A 17,071-nucleotide genomic window follows, 5' to 3' on the forward strand; every position below is an offset into this window, starting at 1 on the left:
CTGGCCAGCGACACCCATGTCACATGAGTGAATAATAAAATGACTCTTGACAAACAAAAAGCAAGGAGAATAATGGAGTGCAGACCGTCTCTCAACGTTTTCTGTAACACAAATCTGCTGGAGTTTCGCTATTCGGTCCCCGGGGTAGTCCTGTGTTCAAAGGCACTCACTTGGCATTAGGAACAGTCCTGTGTCCCACCCTCCAAGGAGCTCCACCCTGTGATCAGCATCATTTCTTCACTCATCTTTGAGCTTTGATCCCTGGTTGATCCTGTACCTCTTAGTTGCGTTGTTGATAGCTGTCACTGCTTCTGTTGGTGCTACCTGCGATGGAAAGTTCCTGGCCTCTGTCTGGTTAGTATCATTCAGGGGATGGGATTTTCACTCCGGGAAAGGCCTGGTGGTAGCCTTAAGGTGCTGAAAGAGACAGGCTTTCCCCAACAGATGCAATATTGGGCACAATGGCCTGAATTAAATTCTACCGTATTCCATTATGGGGAAAAGGGCATAGGCCTGTATGCAGCAATCTTCATATTTTCAAAAAAGTGCTATGCTTAAAATACAATGTAACATATGGCAAACTGACAATCAACATATTTGGAATTTGGAATGTGAGGCCACATTACTATTTTACTAACAACAATGAGAATAGCAAAGTAGAAAGTTTAAATACTGGATCCATTAGAAAGTTCATTCAGTTTCATGATTTCAATGAAAGTATTATCATAACGACAACAGCTTGTAGAAGCTTAGAAAATAATTTGACACTTTAAGTTAAAATGTTACCTTAAGAAGCTTTGCATTAAGCAGCAATGTGTAAGCAGCTTCAGTGTAGTTATCACATTCTTTGTGCAGGTCACACAGCTTATATAAATACCTAAGGAAACAACATTATCATTTTTGGACAGAATATGAAATTGAATATGAAATACTGAGAATGTTCTTAAGAAAATCCTTACATCACAGATTTAAAAATAAGACTACTCTTGAGTTTGAACAAATCTACATTGTTAATACCATATTATGGCTTGTTTAATTGGTATGGTGACTCTGGGTTTTGGACTTTTCATTATCTTGAAACCTCTACTGAAATGATGTGTAAATGTCAAGTAGCCCAAGTTCAAACAAGACCTTCTGACAACAATCAGTATATCCAAGAGACAGAAATGATTAGCAACAACTGAATCGTGTATGGCACAATGTTTAGCATTTATGGATCAAGAAGCCAAAATGTTCAGGGTAGGATATAAAAGGGAAAATGAGAAAGATCGGTTTAAAAAAAAGCATTATGTTGCCAAGCAGTAGGAACTTGTGTGGATATATCTTACTGGCATGTAATAAACCTCCACAGCACTGTGCAATTACGATGCCTAAAGGTAGCTATCCATGAAAGAAAATGTTGTAGTATAGTTTTTTTTTCAAGTTAAAACCCTCATTGGTTTTTATTCTTGGCTACTCTGCATTGTTCTATGATTGGCAGGAAATCACCTCAGAGTGCAGTAGAAATTGTTACTGAATGAAATCTAATCACAACGTGAAAAATTGGACTTTGACGAAAATGGGCAACAAGTCAAAGAAGCAATTGCTTTGTGTGCTGGTTCCCACAGCTTAAGTCCCAATTTAAATTTGACCTTGGGCCTTATTTACATTAAATAAGGCAAACTGTGGACACTATTTGAGAGATTCCATTCAGCTCATCAGTTGGACCCCAACCAAATCCAGATGCCTCTTAATTATTACTCATCTGTTGGAAATGAATCATTTGCAACAAGTTCAACTTTAACGGTGCTGTCAATGTCCCTGCCTGTTTCAAGAAGGCCAGCATCATCCCTGTGCCTAAGAAGGCTCATGCAGTATGTCTCAAACATTACCGCCCAGTGACCCTAACTGGCCCCAGTGGTCATGAAGTGCTTAGAAAGGCTGGTCATGGCATTAATCAACTCCAGCCTCTCCACTCCTTTTGAGCCACTCCAATTTGCTTATCAGACCAACAGATCCACATCAGATGTCATATTACTTGCCCTTCACTCCTCCCTAGAACATCATGACACCAAGAACATCTACATAAGAATCCTAAACATTGACTTCAGTTCGGCTTCAACACTATTATCTCCTTGAGACTGATTACTAAACTTAGCGATCTCGGACTAAGCCCCACTCTCTGCAACTGGATCCTCAGTTTCCTGACCCACAGGCCACAATCAGTGAAGACTGGGGACAATATTTCATCCTCACTAGCACTCAACACTGGAGCCCCCCAGGGGTGCATACTCAGCCCCCTACTGTACTCACAGTATACCCATGATTGTGTCGCCAAATACTAAACACATGCCATTTACAAGTTTGCTGATGACATCACCATAGTTGATCGAATCTCAGATGGCGATGAAACAGAGTACAGATGGGACATGGAAGATCTGGAAAAATACTGCTCTTAATGCCAGCAAAGCCAAGGAACTCATTATTCACTTTTGATGGGATGTTACTCATCCCCCCTACACATTAACAGCACAAAGGTGGAACAAATGGAGAGTGTCAAGCTCCTGGGAGTGGTCATTAACAACAAGCTTTCTTGGACTCTTCACGTGGATGCATTGGTTACAAAGGCCCAACAATGTCTTTCTTCCTCAGGCAGCTAGGAAAATTTGGCATGACAGCAAATACCCTTGCCAACTGTTATAGGTGCACCATCGAAGGCATTCTGTCTGGATGTATCGCTACCTGATATGGCAACTGGACCATTCCAGATCGTAGACAGTTACAGAGAGTGATGAGCTCAGTCTGGACAGTCACAAAGGCCAACCTCCCATCTAAAAAATTCATCTACCAGCCCTGCTGTCAAGGAAAGGCCTCCAGCATTCTCAAAGATGCATCCCACCCTGGCAATGATTTTCTACAACCTCTACCATCAGGGAGAAGGTACAGAAGCCTGAACACACGCACCAGCTGGTTTTGAAACATTTTCCACCCTATTGTTTTTAGAATACAGAATGGGCTCACAAACTCTTAGCATTCGCTTGTACCTGTGTTTTTTTTTGCTGCTGTTTACCTATTGTCTACTTATCTATGCTATTCAACTGTGCGATCTGCCTGTATTGCTTGTAACACAAAGTTTTCACTGTGCCTCGGTACACGTGAAAATAAATTCAATTCAATTCAATTTAAACATTTTGTTTTGCATACCGGATGTACATTTCTTCTCTCTCAATTTCTTTGTAGAAGTTCTGAAATATAAATCAGAAAATATTGCAATATAGTTATTTTTAATAATCGACATTTTAAAGTAAACAAAATAATTTTTGCTTAAAGACAATAGCTTAAAAATTCAAGAAGCTCTGCTTCACGGGTAGAACAGCAACATGCTGGAACTTCATACAGTTTGATTGTCTTGTTGTTGACCTGGATCCAAGTTTAAAAGATAAGCTTAAATGCATTACTTTTGTTCGTAGAATCCAACTGAATACCTGTTCCACAAAGAGCTTGGATTTTCAAACTGGCTTATTGATAATCCATCAGGGTAGCAGATCAGCATAACCAAAACCATGAGCATAGAAATTTCAAGTTGCAATTGCTCCCTCACTATTCTTATTCTCTCCAAAATACAAGTGAACTCTCAGATTGATTTCCATTGCTATATACTTTGTAAGGCCATTTATGGTTCCTGAATCGAAGCATATCATCTTTATTTCCTTGTTCAAAATGGTCTGGCTTTCCTATACAGATTTTCATAGAAAATAAGTATTCCACATTATGAGTCTCTTATGCACCCATTATAGTACTTCGGTTAGTATAATATTGATGTATTTTATTGATGATGTGAACAGGCAGCTGTTTAAACTCTACTTGCAGTACAGTTGAGAGAGAGTTCACAGAATCTTAAGGGGTTCGTGCTCAAGTGAAAACATAGATTACTAATCTCCAACTGCCAATTAAATTCACCATAACACAAAAGACATGGCAGGTAGCATGTTCCAATTATTTTAATTTAATTTGATTTGTGAAGGAAGCTAGTGATATCGGAAAAAATTGAAGCAAACTATCTGCTGAGATGTGTAACATTAGGAATGCAAGCTTTTCTCTTCCAGTTGGCTACCAAAGCTAAATCTCAAATTTTTGGAAGATCCTTTGGCACAAAAGAATAAAATGCTGTGTCAGAGCCAGACCACTGAGAAAAGAAATTAGGAAATAATTTTCACATAATGCATGGTAGAGGTCTGAAACCTTCTTCCACAATAGTAGATGCCAACTCAATCAATCATTTAAAATTTTGAGCCAACAGATTTTTGCTGGCCACGATAACCAAGGTGGCTAGTCACATTTAGGATATTGATCAGTAATGATGATCTTGCTGACTTCAGGTTTGAATGTTTATTCCTATTCCTAATTGACAAATGCAATATTTTCAAAATTATCTACAGCCCTGTCAGAAAGCTGGTGTAGATGCTCGATTGCTGCCCAGATCTCAAAACATCTTTCTCTAGAATGCATAAGAATTCAGCGACACTAAATGATATATCTTTGTTGAACTGTTTACAGAGGAACCTTGATTATCCGAATATCAATTATCCGAATTTTGGATTATCCGAAGAAGATCTTAAGATCCCACAAAACCGTTACATCAAAGAGGTAAGTGTAATCGATTTACCTGTACTGAGGAACATGTAAAAACGCTGCCAAAAACAAAGAAACATAAGCACCTCAAGCATTAGTGACGGGATATTTTTTAGGTAAGAGTTAGTTACACAGCCCTTTGCAAAATTTAAGTGTTTTACAGTATTCCCATCACTTTATCGGGCGTTCATGAATAGAATGGCTGAGAAGTATGCATGAGACAGTGCTCCTGTCTTTCTATCGCAACACTGAGTTCCCGGAAACTGACACATGCTTTTGAGATTAGAAAAGCTGTTTGGGACGTTGTTTAGTGCTGGGATTTCATATACAGTACTTATGTGATGGTAAGAATTTAGACCTTCTCAGTGTAACCTGAAATTTGCAGAATGTAAAGATTAGTTTGTTTAAATAGCAGACTCATTAAAATAATAGATTTAAACAAATTCTTTGGTAGAGCACAGTGTTAGATCAGTATGGCTTCCCTTGTTTACGGTAAAATTGATTATCTGAATAATCAATTATCCGAACAAAACAGTACCCACCCATCTCATTCAGATAATTGAGGTTCCTCTGTAGTTATATTAATCAAAGTCAAAGGCACAGAAAACTATCTAACCAGCTACTTATGGTTTAACTCTTGTATTTCCAAAATATATGCAGTTACTAATTTTTCAGCTTGGACAAGAAATTATTCAACAATATGATGTTTTAAAGGCTAATTTAAACTCAAATAGAAGGGTGGGCTTGTTTCCTAAATGCATTTCAACTGATACACAGAGTCACAGAGTCATACAATAGAGAAACAGGCCCTTTGGCCCACCATGCCTGTGCTGACCAATAAACACTCAACTACACTAGAGCTGAAAATGTATTGCTGGAAAAGCGCAGCAGGTCAGGCAGCATTCAAGGAGCAGGAGAATTGACGTTTCGGGCATGAGCCCTTCTTCCTGCTTCTTGGATGCTGCCTGAGTTGTTGCGTTTTTCCAGCAACACATTTTCAGCTCTGATCTCCAGCATCTGCAGTCCTCACTTACTCAACTACACTAATCTCATAAACCTGCATTTGGTTCACAGTCTACTATGCCCTGGAATTTCAAGTGCTCATCCAAAGGCTTCTTGAATTTTGCTTATCTCCATCAAACTCTCAGGCACACAATGATTCATGCTTTGACCATCTTGTGTGAGAGGAAGTATTTTCTCAGATTTCCTCTAAAACACTTATTTCCTCACCTAAAGCTTGTGCCTTCTGGTCTTAGACATGTCTGCCATGGGAAAAAGATTCTTATGATCTACCCTGTCTATGCCTCTCACAATTTTGTACACCTTAATCAAATGCCCCTACAACCTTTTCTGCTCCAAGGAAAACAAACCCATCCTAGCCAGTTTTTCCTGATAACTGAGTCTTTTCATGCCAGGCAACAGCCTGGTAAATCTCCTTTGCACCCTCTCCAGTACAATCATATCCTTCTGATAATGTAACAAACAGAACTGCACATTTACTCCATCTGAGGTTCAACCAATGTTTTATAAAAGTGTAACTAGATTTCCTTGCTCTTATATTCTATACCCCAGCTAGTGAAGGCAAGCATTCCATTTGTCTTTTTCACCACCATGTCTACTTGTGCAAGCACCTTCAGGAATTCTGTAGAATTGTACACTAAAGTCCCTTTGTTCATCCGTACTCTCTAGGGATCTGCCATTCACTGTGTATATCCTTCCCTTATTATAACTCCCAAAATGCATCACCTCACATTTACCAGGATTAAATTCCATCTGCCCTGTCAAATTTATCAGCTGATCAATATCAAACTGAAGCCTGCAACCATCCTCCTCACTATCAACACCACCATCAATTTTCATATGATCTTTAAACTTATTAATTATACCTTCTACATTCAACTCCAAGTTATTAATGTACATAACAAACAGCAAGGGTCCCAACATTCATTGCTGTGGTACAACGCTGATCATAAGCTTCCAATCACGAAAACAACCCTCCACCATCACCTGGCGCTTTGTATTTCCACCCCAATTTTGAATTGAGTTTGCCAACTTGCCTTAGATCTTTTTGGACAATCCTTCCATATTGGATCTTGTCAAAAATCTTACTAAAGTCCATGTAAACAAAATCAACCGCACTACCCTCATCAATAAATTAAGTCACCTTTTCAAAATACTTAATTTAGTCAGACAGAAACTCCCTCTAACAAATATGTGCTGACTATCTCTGTCCAATCTCTGCATTTCCAAGTGTTGATTAATTCTGTCTCTCATTATTTTCCAAGAATTTCCCTACCACGATGCCAGACTAACTGGTCTGTAATTACTTGGTCTGGCCGTGCTATCCTTCTTGAATATAGGAACCACATTAGCTATCTTCCAGTAATCTGGTACTTTAGTTATGTCCAGCAAAGTATTAAATATCTTCACGAGGGCCTCAGTAATCTCCTCCCTTGCCTCCCACAAAAGTCTGGAATACATCTCATTATGCCTACTAAAACATGTGATCCTTATTAATTTTCACATGTTCCAACGCAACTATTTTGTGATGTTTGCCCTGCATCTTTCAGAATTTGAACGATTTATGGTTTGGAAGGTTGTCCTAACTAGCCTTCCACATTGTTGGAAACATTATCATGTCCAGAGGTGTAGTCATTTCGGTACCAGTTTTGTGGCAGATTTCAAACGCATATCTCAGTACCTTTAGCAGAAGTCATTGTAGTTTAGGTAGAACACTTGTCACTGGTTACACCAAATAATTTCTGATGGCTTGTGACTGATTTCCAGTCTGAATTGCTTATTGAACAGGTACATATGGAATCCTGCGATATCAGACATTAGAGCAAGTATTTCATGCTCTGTGTTGGAGAAATTGGGATTGTGTTTTGAGACAGACTATTGGATGCAGATGCCACATTGCATCTTGTATGTTCCTAGCCTGTTCTGGGATGCATCGACTTCCAGAACTGCCTTCTGTCTTAGATCATAGTAAAGTAAAAGTGTTTGTTGACAATGCTTGTTGAGTGATTCGAACACATGTTGACAGCTCTCTCATCTCAGAATTCTGTCCTGTGTTGTTTCTAGGTGCTGCTTGAGATTAAAGAAAAAACATCAGGTACTCACTGTGGATTTTTTTCTGAGATCACAATGTAGATGTTCCTGTCTGAGGCCTTTTCTAGTCATCATTTTGATAAACCGTCAATACTGGTTTAACATTTAATTTTGACACTGCATCCTTTTTGTGACAATCTCTTAAATCTTCAAGTGATAAAGCAACCTTTCTTCCCCTTTCATATAATTATTTCCCATTTATTACAACTTTTTGAAAATAAGACTCTCTACCACAAAATGCTGTTCAATAAAATTTTCATTAGTAAAGGTGACCACAAAATCTTTTTTGTACAAAAACAGGGCATTATGTGACCATGTCTGGAAAACTGTGCACATTTAGTCTCATTACAGTTCAGAGAATGTTCGCTTTCCTAATTCTGGAGATGAAAGGATTATTTTATGACTAAACATTGGACAGATTGAGTCTGTATTTATTTTCATTTAAAAGGAGAGGCAATCATTATAAACTGAATGTATATAATGTGTGTAATGTTTGCATATGTATTTGTAAAAGATGCAACTTTAATATTTATTCTGATATTGAATTATACCGTAAAATACAATAATATGAACATTTTCTCCTCAAAATATGTATTTTTAACAATTTGTTGCAATTGAATTACTTTATATTCATGTTAAAGACCATTTGAATCAAATTCATCAATTAGGGCTGACTGCAACATGTACACTAAAATAGGACAAATATGATCTCAGATACATTTAATAAATAACTACGGGAATTGGTACTCAGACGAACATAGTGAGTAAATTCAATAATCCCAACAGGAGCTGTAATGGAATTGAGTTAGAGATTAGGTTTCAAAATTAACAACTTTAAGTACCATGAGGCAATGCAATCACTGAACTTCCATACAGAATATCAAATGCTGAACATTCTGACTCTTGTAATTTTTTATAAAAGAGATTAAATCTGATCACTGTAGGCATCTGCCATTCTTACTCTTTGACTGGCAAAAACAGTTTGGGACAATAAGTGGAAAATACTGATACAATTGCGTAAACTGCACTTTCCTGAAGTTGATCACCATCAGTAAAACATTCAATTAGTACTTACCAGTACATTAACTGTACAACTCATACGGTTTTCTTTATTTTCATCATGCATGATTGTTCTGTAGTCCAAAAGCCTCTCCATAAGCCTGACAACCAGCATGACAAAGTTTTCACCAGTCTTAGCCAGATACTTGTGTTTTCTACAGTGTTCCAGAAGGCTGGATAAAATGGTAAATAGCACATTAATTTCATACACAGGGAAAAGAATAATTGAAGTCAAATTTTAAGTATTTGAATGCTATGTGTTCTTCACATATTTCCATTATAGCAAAATCTGTTGTCCTGCAGTATAATTGTTATGCTATTTATTTCTGATACAGGATAATTATTCATAATAATTGACACTTACATCTTTTCGAATAGCACTTTGTACTGCTCATCCCCTCTACCTCCTTCCACTTCATGATCGAGCTTGGTTATGATTTCATTTTCAAACTATAATTAAATAGGGAGTGTAAATAATCAACAAAACAGCATGCTTCCAGTTCAAAGGAAATGCTTCATCTTCATTTATTAATAAAGTTTCTATGACTTACGTACTAAAATACATAAAGTAACTAATTGTTTCTAGCTTGCTTCATTGACCTTAAGAACAACAAATTTCAAAACGATCCATTGTCAGTTGTAGTGCATTTGCAGACAGTTGCAGGAATATAGAGCAAAACTTTGTTTGCTGCAGCATAAACAGTTGTTAGGTATTTGAAGAATGGTTTACTCATCTTACTTATATAAAGCAATGCTTATCCTGTATGAACGCATACAGACAATATTAACAAAGTTTACCTCGGTTAAAAACTTTGAAGTAACAATATGAATGGAGTCTTTCAACTTATTTTGAATAAGGAAGACATAAAAATGTAAATTTTCGACACTAAAAAATTGCAAAACTGAAGAAAATGCAGATAATAGGAAATATTTTGTGAGAATTACTATTCATTTACTCCACTGTCTCTCAAATGAGTTCTAATAGAAATTTGGTCAACTGTGCTTCTTAGTCCTGAGAACACAGAATGGATCAACATCTAATAATCAAAATCTATTTCTGATAATCTGTCTCCAGAATAGTTTCGTTCACCTTACAATTTGCTTGAGACACAAGCAGGAGACAAGAGCTATGCTATAAAAGTAACTTGGACAGAGCTTGTACAACCTGTAATGATTATTAACCTCATGGTGAAAATTACTTCGGAGTTTTTAACAGGATGCTCATCTGCACCATGTATATGCTTGATGGTGATCTTTACTATTCTATTTTGCTTTCCAAATAGAGATCCCTACTTTAGGGATATATTTAACTTGTAAGCAATTATTGTTAGACTCTTATATCAGATTAACAACTACCAATAACTGCATGATAAAGAACCTCAATTTTACAAACTTCTCCCTTTCCTGCTGAAATATTGGTTATTAATTAACTACACAATTAGACGTGTTCTTGAAAGGTATGTGATTATAAGGGGAAAAGAAATGAGCTGTAGAATCAAATTGGATAGTTCCTTCAAAAACTAGCACATATCCTATGAGATGAATTGCTTCCCATTGTGGTATAACCTATACATTCCTACTAGACTTTTCAAGAATACTCTTCATTTTCTAGGATGATAAGTTATATGATTAAAAGATTTGCATTCTCACTACACAATCATGACTATACAGTACAAATGTCATAAATATTCATAGATGGAGCCATCAATGTTTTAATATTTGTTAAGAATGCAATTTTCATAAACTCTGGACAAATGGCACTGTGTATGTAAATTTCATTCAAGCATCAAAGCATTCGAGAATCTATTTTGAATTATAGGCCCAAATCTTTCAAGGAGTGCCAAAAGGCATTGGATTGCCACTTCATTCCTATATTCTATGCCACAATTGCTCTGAATTTCTGACTGGTCTTTCAAGTCTGGCCTTTTCAGAAATACTGGGTGTACCTTAAACTGGATTGCCTCCAGATAGCACTGAATTGCCAGGGGAAAACAAACCACACTGTATTTTTATGGCTCTAGCTGCTACATTTTAATAAGTGTTTATGTCACACTGAAAAGTTTTGGGATATTTAAATGAGTTTTTCAGTGTGTTAGAGAATGACCGTGTGAATGGGTATGTGATCAGGTGAATATATCAGTAATTAAGTAGTTAAGTGGATAGCGTGGCAAGTAGGCAGGGCAGCAAGCTGGTTAGTCAGGTTAGGCGGAGCTGTCAGATCAGCTAAGTAAATGTGGGTGCCAGAGAGATTAGTCACAATGGCAAGTTACATAGTTACCCAGATGTTAGATTAGAATTTTTCTAATACATAATGAGTGAATATGCAGGTAAGTGAGTCTGACCGCTAATCCAGCATTGAAGACCAGTTTTGAAGGGACCTAGAGAACATTTCAAATGAGCTGGATAATTCCCACAGAATCAATGATTCAAGATTTCCATGGGATGTGTATCTTGGGTCATGCACCTGATCCTCAAATACCCAGGACTGGAAGACTGGAACATAATATTATATCAATGCAGTTCCTTATACTTAATGGATAATGGCATGTTTAGATTAGATTACTTACAGTGTGGAAACAGACCCTTCAGCCCAACACGTCCACACCGACCCGCCGAAGCGCAACCCACGCAGACCCATTCCCCTACATTTACCCCTTCATCTGACACTACGGGCAATTTAGCATGGCCAATTCACCTAACCTGCACATTTCTGGACTGTGGGAGGAAACCGGAGCACCTAGAGGAAACCCATGCAGACACGTGGAAACGTGTGCAAACTCCATACAGTCAGTCGCCTGAGGCGGGAATTGAACCCAGGTCTCTGGCACTGTGAGACAGCTCATGTTATTTAAGCCTCTGGAGAAACCTTAAGTATCCTTATGCTTGTATAAAAACAGATGAAGTAATTTACACATTGATGTTTCTGTACCATAAAAAGAGGGACCACAAAATATGTTCTGATAAAAGGTTATGATTTGAAATGTTAGTTCTTTCTCCACAGATATACCCAAACCTGCACATTTCCATCATCTTAATTTATTTCAAATTTCCAGCATCAAAGCCTTTTGCTTTTGCACAAACATTATATCCAGTAAAGTATATCAGGAATATTTCACACAGCTAATCACACATAAGATATGCATTGTCGTGGCGTTTGCTCCAGTTTCTGCTTACTAACTGGTTGGCCATTTTTTCTTGCTGATGCTCTTTGCACTAATAAAAAGAATAAAACACATAACGGTAATCTGAATTTAATAAATGGCAGAAGATACAGTAGGTCAGTCATTAAAGCTAGGGTCGCATTTGATTGTAAATTAGTCACCTGTCTTTTGCACTTAAAAGTCAGACATATTTTTAATAATTCTTCTATCTCTCAGGTACTCGACTGTTTTTTTTCTCTTCTCCCCGAAGTCTGCTATTTTTTTTCTCTCAGCTCATTCAAATTTGTCACTACTAGCCCAAGCTACAATACAACACAGTGCAACATCTGTTGTTCACTAACATTTTGAAAATTCAGCTTATTGCTCTTTTTTGCTGTTGTTTCAATATATAGCTGTCTATTTTACGGTTATTAAATGTAAATAATAAGCCAAAACAGGACAAATTAAAATTAAAGCAATTGTTGAGACTGTTTAAGGACAATGTATCCTTGTGCGCTTAATACTCACCTTTCAGGCATCAAAACAAAGCTTTTTTTTGTCTATAATCGATAATGAAATGGTTTGCTGTTTTGTCATGTACCTAATGGCAAAATTGTAGGCTCCCATTCAAAGAAGGCCCATTTATTTTGACAAAATTAACACAAAGCAGGAACTTTGGAAGGTGACAAGTGATGGTGGAGGACTAGAAATAAAGAAAGTTCTAACTTTGGATTCCCTTCATCACCTTCCAAGATGTCCTCAAGTTTCTACCCCATTATCTCACTAACCACCTTCCCACAATGACCAATTCCCTTCATCTGGGTTTTGTTGGTTGTCAATTTGTGATCTCACAGTTAGATTTAACAAATAAGTCTTAAAAGTCAATAAATTCTGTTTATTAATAGAATAATAAATCAATTTCTATATTTGGAAAATTATAATAAATCATTTGCTCAAACTGTTCTATAGTCCACTTGAAAGACTGAAGCCATGATGTTATAATTATACATACGTACTTTGTTTGGTACAGTTAAAATCAATCATAACTTGATGCAATTACATAATTAGTTAATCTCTTCTCAATGAAAGAAAAAACATCATTGCAAAATCTAGAGGACTTTAAAAAGCTGTTTCAAACAGATTTAGACAGCATTTGAAAGATATAACATCCACAAGAAATTAAATTTTTAACAACAACCTCAGAAATAGGCGAGTAGACCAGACAATGCTCGAAGGAAAGGTGCTCTGAATCGGACAGGGCTATTACCATGCTCTGCTCTCGGTTCCTGATATTAGGAGGTGGAGTTTCACTGGGCTCCTTGTGATGCCTGGCGTTGTGAATGTCAAAATGTACTTTGCTTTCTTTTGTTTATGGTTACCCTCCCGCATGTCTTCATCATCAGTGGAGCCGGTGTTACGTCTTTTATATAGATGCCTCTTCCCTCTGTGATGTTGGCCCAGTCCCAACCCCCGGAGCCAGCACCGGCCTCTTGACCTGCAATCTTCTTTCCGACCTCTCCGCCCCCACCCCCTCTCCGGCCTATCACTCTCACCCTCACCTCCTTCCACCTATCGTATTCCCAGCGCCCCTCCCCCAAATTCCCTCCCCCCAACCTTTCATCTCAGTCCGCTTGGCACACCAGCCTCATTCCTGAAGAAGGGCTTATGCCCGAAACGACGATTCTCCTGGTCCTCGGATGCTGCCTGGCCTGCTGTGTTTTTCCAGCACCACATTTTTCAACTTTCACCAGGGCCCTGTGTGGCTTCCTTTTGAAGTTTCTTCTCACCATTTTCCATTTACCTAGCTTCTCCACTGCCTCTTCCTTCAACAACCCTGTTTTCTCAGGTAGTGTTGAGTCAGTTGATGCCCCTCTGCTGCGTTCTCCATCCTTTTCTTGCAAGCCTCGCGCTCCTTTTGCTAACTCTCATCCCAATAGCTTTGGTGGAGAGAGAAACAAGGTCTGCTGCTGGTATTGCCACTTCTGGCCATTTGTGCGTATGTATCTGCAGCCCCCAACTCCCCAACCCTGTACCGCAAACCACCTCCCCATCCCCCACCTTCAGCAAGCTTTGTAGATGTGCCCTGCTTCCCCACACAGGTCACAGCTCTTAGTCAGGTGCCCCTTCTGTTTACAATTCCTGCATAGGGTAACTTTGCAGTCTACTGTCATATGCAGTGACCCCCCCCCGCAGGTTTGGCACACTCTAAACTGCTTCACATGTCAGGTAACTTTGACTCCCTCCGATCACAAAAGTGGAGGGTGGGTGGAGGGAGTTCCCATTGATGTCAACCTTCAGGGTCACCTTGATCTGCTGTTTGCTGGTCCAAATACCAAAGAGGTCCACTATATTGGTGCTGCCTTAATCCAGCTACACATAGCTCCCCAGGAGTCAGGTCATCTGCTAATGGGTCTTGGGGGCTGTACACATGAATTGTAGCAACCTGGTCCCTCTGTGCTGGGAGAATGAACATGGTGCCACAAACATGGGCCCTCACTTCCTTTCTCCTCAAACACCTTCAGGTGATGTCCGCATTGTTTTATGCTCCAGAAGGTGACATCAAAATATCCCTTGTTGGGGAAAGCCTGCAGACAAAACATATATGCTGCTTGGAACCTGCAGCAATCCCAGAAGATGCTCTTCACAAAGATGGTTCGCTGGATTGGCATACCTTTCTTCACTCCTTTATAGTCTCCCTGATTCTGCCAGCCTGGGGTTCTGGCACTGCATGTCAACCAGAGCTATGACTGCTGTACACTGAGTTGGTATAAAGGCAAAACCAGCATAAAGATTGACCAATAGCAGCTCAGCTCAATGTATGATCTTCCAAAAACCCTGATCTTAAAATCCTCTGATGATATGCAGCTTGGAACATACACTTAATCTTAGCCACAAGTAGAAGTAAAATTCTATGGATGCTGAACATCTAATCTAAAGTAGAAAATGTTTGAAGTACTCAGCAGGTGGGGGAATCATTTGTGGAGAAACAAACTTTTCACACTGAAAACTTTTCAACAAAACTAGATGTGTTCAGGTATTATGCAGGTAATAGGCAGGGAAAAACAATGGGAAGGAAGGTGGGAGGTGCTGCTGCTCATGCTTACATGGCTTTAATCAGAAAAGTGGAGGATGCCAAGGCATAGAGGTCAGAATGGTAATGGGTAGAGAATTAAAGTGAGTCGAGTCACATTTGTGTATTGAGCAGAGGTGTTTCTCAAAGGAGATTGCATTTGATCTCTCCAATGTAGAGGCAACACATGAGTCACAAATGCAGCACACAATGTTGAAAAAAAGTACCTGTAAATCATGGTTCTAAAAATCTTCACTAAGTTGAAAAAGACTTGAGAATGTTACAAATTTATAGCTAAAAACTTGCATTTAGAGCGTCTGCTTTTGTGTTTCATATGTTTTGAAAATAACAGCTGCAGAATGACAGACAAAAATTGCCAACAAATGTAATATTCTGAGGTCATTTTCAATATGTTTAAATTGATTTTGAATGGAAATCTGTATGATAGTTCACAACTTCCAATCTAAAATTTTCTTTTTAGCCTGTAGCACTTGAGTGCACAATATATTAGCACACGATCACGCCTAAGATCAGAAGCATAACTTACCTAATGGAGGCCATTCAGCAACCCAGTCTATGTTCACTTTTTGAAAGAGCAACCTGGCCTATCCCACAAAAGTGTCCTCTTATTCAAGTATGCATTCAAAAGTACCTTTTCAAAAGGGCAAGAGTCTCCTGTGGCTATCTGCCAGTGAAACTAGTATACCATTTTGGACACTGTTGCTGGGGATAGCCTCTCAGGGAAAAATAACAGTAGCAGCCAGGTCTGTGGTACTACGACTGACTCTGCTGTAAAGCAAGATATGGCAAAGTCCAAGTGGGAAATTATGATAGGGGGACTCTCTAGTCATGATGAAAGGCAAGGCTGGCATGAGTACGGAACACTGGATGATATTGACGCTGTAAAGAAAAAGGGGGTGGTATAGGTTAGGTATAGGCAGCTGAGATCAAGGGAACCCCCTGAGAAGTACAAGGGTTGTAGGAGTACACAAGAGGGAAATCAGGAGGGCAGAAAGGGGACATGAGATAGCCCAGTCAGATTAGGTAAAGAATAATCCAAAGAGATTCTGCAAGTATATCAAGAGCAAAAAAGTAACTAGGGAGCAAACACAGTCCCTTAGAGATCAACACGATCATCTAGGCGTACAGCTACAGGAGATAGGTGAGATCCTAAATGAATATTTCACATCAGTATTTACCATGGAAAAAGACATAGAAGCTAGAGATCTCCGGAAGTAAGCAGTGATGCCTTGAAAAGGGTTCATATTAGAGAAGAGGAGGGGTTGTGGGTGTCTTAAAATGGATAAATCCCTGAGATCTGATCAAGTGTATCCTGTGACATTGTTGTAAGCTATGGAAGAAACAACAGGGTCCCTAGCAGAGATATTTATATCATCAATAGCCACAGATGAGGTGCCAGCAGACTGCAGGGTTGGCTAAGATTGTGCCATGATTTAAGAAGGGCTGCCAGGGAACTTCAAACTGGTGAGCCTAACATTAGAAATGAGAAAGTTGTTGGGGGGGATTCTGAGAGACAGGATCTACATGCAATTGGAAAGGCAAGGTCTAATCAGGGATTGCCAGCATGGTTTTGTGCATGGAAAATCATGCCTCACAAATTTGATTGAATTTTTGAAGAGGTGACCAAGAAGATTGATAAGAGCAGTGTCGTACATGCTGTCAATATGGACTTTAGCGAGGTTTTCAACAAGGTACCTGATGGTAGACGAGATCACATGGGAGCCAGGGAGAGCTAGCCAATTGAATACAAAATTGGTTGACAGTAGAGACAAAGGGTTGTGGAGGAGGGTTGTTTCTCACACTGGAGGCTTGTGATCAGTGATGTGCTTTAGGGTTTGATGCTGGGTCCACTGTTGTTCATCATTTATATTAATTATATGAGAATACAGGAGACATGTTTGCGGATGACACCGAAATTGGCCATGATTTGGAGGTGCCGGTGTTGGACTGGTGTGGACAAAGTTAAAAATCACATAACACCAGGTTATAGTTCAAAAAGTGTTATCACCACCTGATGAATAGGCAGCACCTCAAAAGCTAGTGCTTCCAAATAAACCTG

The 17,071-nt window shown here is 38.8% G+C and overlaps 1 protein-coding gene across 1 annotated transcript in view; it reads right to left on the reverse strand.

Annotated features, from left to right (window-relative positions):
• The window catches only part of dock1 (dedicator of cytokinesis 1), a 594,554-nt gene that overhangs the window by 109,119 nt on the left and 468,364 nt on the right, over nt 1-17,071 (reverse strand). Inside the window, exons 34-37 of the mRNA XM_060841973.1 lie at nt 9,146-9,231; nt 8,798-8,954; nt 3,184-3,224; nt 787-877 (exon numbers count right to left, since the gene is read on the reverse strand). Of these exons, the coding sequence (XP_060697956.1) occupies nt 787-877; nt 3,184-3,224; nt 8,798-8,954; nt 9,146-9,231 (375 nt within the window). The remainder of the gene's footprint in view (nt 1-786; nt 878-3,183; nt 3,225-8,797; nt 8,955-9,145; nt 9,232-17,071) is intronic.

This window comes from Hemiscyllium ocellatum, chromosome 22 (assembly GCF_020745735.1).
Source record: "Hemiscyllium ocellatum isolate sHemOce1 chromosome 22, sHemOce1.pat.X.cur, whole genome shotgun sequence".
In the NCBI taxonomy this organism is placed as follows: Eukaryota; Metazoa; Chordata; class Chondrichthyes; order Orectolobiformes; family Hemiscylliidae; genus Hemiscyllium; species Hemiscyllium ocellatum.